This window comes from Babylonia areolata, chromosome 26, assembly GCF_041734735.1.
Source record: "Babylonia areolata isolate BAREFJ2019XMU chromosome 26, ASM4173473v1, whole genome shotgun sequence".
Lineage (NCBI taxonomy): Eukaryota > Metazoa > Mollusca > Gastropoda > Neogastropoda > Buccinidae > Babylonia > Babylonia areolata.
In genome coordinates, this window is record NC_134901.1 from 2,607,642 (window position 1) to 2,612,500 (window position 4,859).

The 4,859-nt window shown below is 46.6% G+C and overlaps 1 protein-coding gene across 1 annotated transcript in view; it reads right to left on the minus strand.

Moving 5' to 3' along the window:
- Positions 1-553: 553 nt before the first annotated feature.
- Positions 554-4,859, minus strand: part of LOC143300501 (calbindin-32-like) — a 367,317-nt gene continuing 363,011 nt past the window's right edge. The window contains exons 10-12 of the mRNA XM_076614224.1: positions 4,217-4,273; positions 2,379-2,450; positions 554-1,008 (exon numbers count right to left, since the gene is read on the minus strand). Of these exons, the coding sequence (XP_076470339.1) occupies positions 832-1,008; positions 2,379-2,450; positions 4,217-4,273 (306 nt within the window). The 3' untranslated portion in view covers positions 554-831. The remainder of the gene's footprint in view (positions 1,009-2,378; positions 2,451-4,216; positions 4,274-4,859) is intronic.

Here is a 4,859-nt window from a genome sequence, read left to right on the forward strand (position 1 = left end):
TGAACGAACACATGTATGGGTTTGGTTTCTTAGAAAAAGCAATGATTTTGACAGACATGTGGAGGAGGCAATATTCGCTTTTTGATGAAACAAGCCAGCACAAGAAGAGTAAGAAAAAAAAGGGAATGTGGGGAGGGGGAATGAGCAGGGGGGGAACAAACATACGAGGCGTCAAAAAGGCGTCCACTGATCTAAAAAAAAGAAAAAGAAAAAAAAAAAGCAGAATATATTTTTAGAGCAGTGGACACGACACCAGAGATCATTGACTGACAAGCACGTGACCGGGCGACCCATTCACCAGTGATACATCATCATCATCATCACCACCAGCCTCACCAATGACGAGCCACTAGTGACGCCAGCGATGTGGTACGTACACCACTGTTGACAAACCACCACCACCACCACCACCACCACCAATCACCAAGTCGCCAACGGTGACAGTGCCACCATTACCACCGATAACCCACCAGCAAGCCACCAGTAGCAACGAGCCACCAGTGATGTGATGTGATGCCAGCGATGTGGTACCACCGTCCACAAAACCACCACCACCACCACGTCACCCAGCTATCCCCAGCAAAGGCCTCACCAGTCCTCGGAAACACACGTCCGTCCCCCACTGCCTCCTCCCCATCCCCCCGCTGACATCCCCACTCCCCACCCCCCCAAAAAGCCAGCAGCAGACGAGCACACCACCAGCAAGACCTCCATGGAAGCAGATGGTCGGTCATCCCACTATGGGTAACGCGAAAAAGACTCTCCCTCCACCCCTCCAACACGCACTCTGTCTCTACCTCTAGCTCTCTCCCTCTCTCTCCCTGCAGCAGCTCACTTGCCGATCTTGGCGGCGCCTTGCTGCAGAGGACCCTCATCGGGGCGGGACACCCGGGCGAAGGAGATGAGCACCATGGACAGCTCGTCCTTGTCGATGCGGCCGTCGTGGTTCAGGTCACACTCCTTCAGCAGGATCGCCTTGCACTCCTCAATGTCCTCGGCGTCGTAGTCCTGGCAGGGGGGGAAAAAAGATGGTGGGGTGGGTTGTGGGGAACGAGTACAACATTGAAAAGTCTCAATGAATTTTATAAGTGTCTACGAAGAACCCGTTTACTTTCCAGAAAATGATTTACTAAAATGAAAATAAGAGACTTTGGACACACATACTTTTGGGGTAACAATCTTCTGCAGACATGATGTAACTCGTCCACCTAGGAAGCGAGAGAATCTGAGCGCACTGGTTCGAATCACACCAGCAGTCGCTAGTGTTTTCTCCCCCTCCACTAGACCTTGAGTGGTGATCTGTACGCTAGTCATTCGGATGAGACGATAAATTGAGGTCCCGTGTGCAGCATGCACTTAGCGCACGTAAAAGAAGCAAGAGCAACAAAAGGGTTGTCCCTGGCAAAATTATGTAGAAAAATCCACTTCGATAGGAAAACAAATAAATTTATAGACAGAAACCCCCCCAAAAAACAACGAAAAATTGGGTGGCACTGTAGTGTAGCGACATGCTCTCCCTAGGGAGAGCAGCCCGAATTTCACACAGAGAAATCTGTTGTGACAAAAAGAGTAATACAAATACAAATATACTTTTCTCTCTTAAGTTCATTTTTTAGTGCTTGTAAAACATACATTTTGTATTTTGTTGTAATGATTCAGCCAGTACTTTTTTTTCCAAAATTTTCCTTCAAAGCAGGAATTGCAACATACAAAATCGTCACACACACACACACACACACACACTGGAGACAGCCTCTTCATATACAAGAAGAACTTATCAAGGGCAAAAAACAAAACCCGCACATATTTGCGTCACATTCTCTTGTGAAGAACATTATGGTTAGACCATGTTACTGAAGGATTTAAATGAACAAACAGAACATCACCAGCCTTCATGAACCGGACGAAGGTGGCCGAATGGCAAAGACGCTCATCTGCAAATACAGAGAGTCATTGAAGGTCTGGGTTTGTATCTCGCTCTCCCCCTTTCTCCCAAGAACTGGGCGTCCAGTCATTCGGATGAGATGATAAACCGAGGTCCCGTGTGCAACACGCACTTGGCGCACTGAAAAAGAACCCATGGCAACGAGAATGTTGTCCTCTGGTGAACCTCTGCCTAAGGACTCCACTTTGAAAGGTGCACACACACACACAAACACACACACACACACACACACACACACACACACACACACATATATATATATATATATATATATATGCATGCACCCAAGGCCTGACTACGCGCGTTGTGGTGTACTGCTGGTGAGGCATCTCCCCGGCAGATGTGGTGTAGCTCATACGGATTTGTTTGAACGCAGTGACGCCTCCTTGAGAAACTGAAACCGAACCAAACGTCAGGACGTCAACCGGCCTACCTCCTGCACCAGCTCCATGAGGTCCTTCAGGAATCCATGCAGCTCCTCGTTCTCGATCCACTTGTTGCCGTCCTGACACACACACACACACACACACACACACACACACACACACACACACACACACACACACACACTCAAAACTGGTCATCCATTTAGAATGTTGGTTTTTTTATATCAATACAATGGACTTACACTGGAAAAAAAAATCTGTTGTCACAAATAGTTATACCATAAAGTACAATGAAATACAATACAGTAAAACGAAATACAGTTAAATACAGTAAAATACAATACAATTCAACTATACCAGGGCTATTTTTCATGCGGTGGAGACGCATGGCTCAAGCACAGGTACGTTCAAACAGTTCATCTGGAAAAGCTACTCGTGCAGCACAGAATTTCCAACTGTCACCCCTTACCACACTACAACAGCTCCTCTTGTGAAGCACAGCGTTTCCAAATGTCACCCATTACCACACTACAACAGCTCCTCTTGTGAAGCACAGCGTTTCCAAATGTCACCCATTACCACGCTACAACAGCTCCTCTTGTGAAGCACAGCGTTTCCAAATGTCACCCCTCCCCACCAGCGTTCTCTGCCAATCGTTTTATCACTCTGCCCGGTGTGTCCTCAAGGGCTCTAAGATCTTCCCACTAATCTTCAGATCTGTCGGGGCATTCCACTGCCTTCCCTCTCTCTTTCCCCGAGGGTCCTGCAGTTGAGAACTCTTTAAGTGACACTGGTTAACTGCTTCATTCCACTGCCTTCCCTCTCTCTTTCCCCGAGGGTCCTGTAGTTGAGAACTCTTTAAGTGACACTGGTTAACTGCTTCATTCCACTGCCTTCCCTCTCTCTTTCCCCGAGGGTCCTGCAGTTGAGAACTCTTTAAGTGACACTGGTTAACTGCTTCATTCCACTGCCTTCCCTCTCTCTTTCCCCGAGGGTCCTGCAGTTGAGAACTCTTTAAGTGACACTGGTTAACTGCTTCATTCCACTGCCTTCCCTCTCTCTTTCCCCGAGGGTCCTGTAGTTGAGAACTCTTTAAGTGACACTGGTTAACTGCTTCATTCCACTGCCTTCCCTCTCTCTTTCCCCGAGGGTCCTGCAGTTGAGAACTCTTTAAGTGACACTGGTTAACTGCTTCATTCCACTGCCTTCCCTCTCTCTTTCCCCGAGGGTCCTGCAGTTGAGAACTCTTTAAGTGACACTGGTTAACTGCTTCATTCCACTGCCTTCCCTCTCTCTTTCCCCGAGGGTCCTGTAGTTGAGAACTCTTTAAGTGACACTGGTTAACTGCTTCATTCCACTGCCTTCCCTCTCTCTTTCCCCGAGGGTCCTGTAGTTGAGAACTCTTTAAGTGACACTGGTTAACTGCTTCATTTCAGTGTCTTCAATCCATCGCCGTTTTTGTTTTTTTTAAATTTTCATTATCATTTTTTTTTCTGATTTCTTTCTTTCTTTTTTTTTTCTTTTCAAATCTGGATCTTTAGAGAGAGAGAGAGAGAGAGAGAGAGAGAGAGAGAGAGAGAGAGAGAGAGAAAGAGAGAGAGACAGGGACAGAGACAGAGAGACAAAGACAGAGAAAGAGAGACAGACACAGAGATTATTATTATAATTATTCCACACACAATCACGCGCGTGCGCATGTGTGAGTTGTGGCGTGTGTTGTGTGTGTGTGTGTGTGTGTGTGTGTGTGTGTGTGTGTGTGTGAGAGAGAGAGAGAGAGAGAGAGAGAGAGTGTACGCACGCGCTGGAGCGCAACAGAACCCAGAAAAAGTTGACCGTTGAGCCCAGACAACTCCAAACACGATGACTTCACTTGGCTGCTACTCACCCTGTCATACAGGCCGAACACCCGGGTGATGTCCTCTTTGGTCAGCTGTTTGGCGCCCTTGCACACACAAAACACCCCATCAGTTCTCAGTGTGAACATTTGAAGGAAGGGGGTGCGGATCACGAGAGAGAGATTAAGTCACTCCACCGCAATAAAACAAAACAAAAAAACCAAAAACAACTAGCTGTTAATACATGAGCTTACGATCATTCCGTTTAAATCCCAAACGCAATTGAAAACAACAACAGAAACACGTTTTTCAAAAGTTATTCAACTGTGGAGTGATGGGCTGGAGGTAACGCGTCCGCCTAGGAAGCAAGAGAATCTGAGCGCACTGGTTCCAATCACGGCTCAGCCACCGATATTTTCTCCCCCTCCACTAGAACTTGAGTGGTGGTCTGGACACTAGTCATTCGGATGAGACGATAAACCGAGGTCCCGTGTACAGCATGCACTTAGCGCACGTAAAAGAAACCACAACAACAAAAGGATTGTTCCTGGCAAAATTCTGTAGAAAAATCCATTTCCATAGGAAAAAAAACAAATAAAACTGCGCGCAGTAAAAAAGAAAAAAAAAAAAAAAAAAAAAAAAAGAAACAAGAAAAAAAAAAAGAAAAAGAAAAGAAAGGTGGCGCTGTAGTAC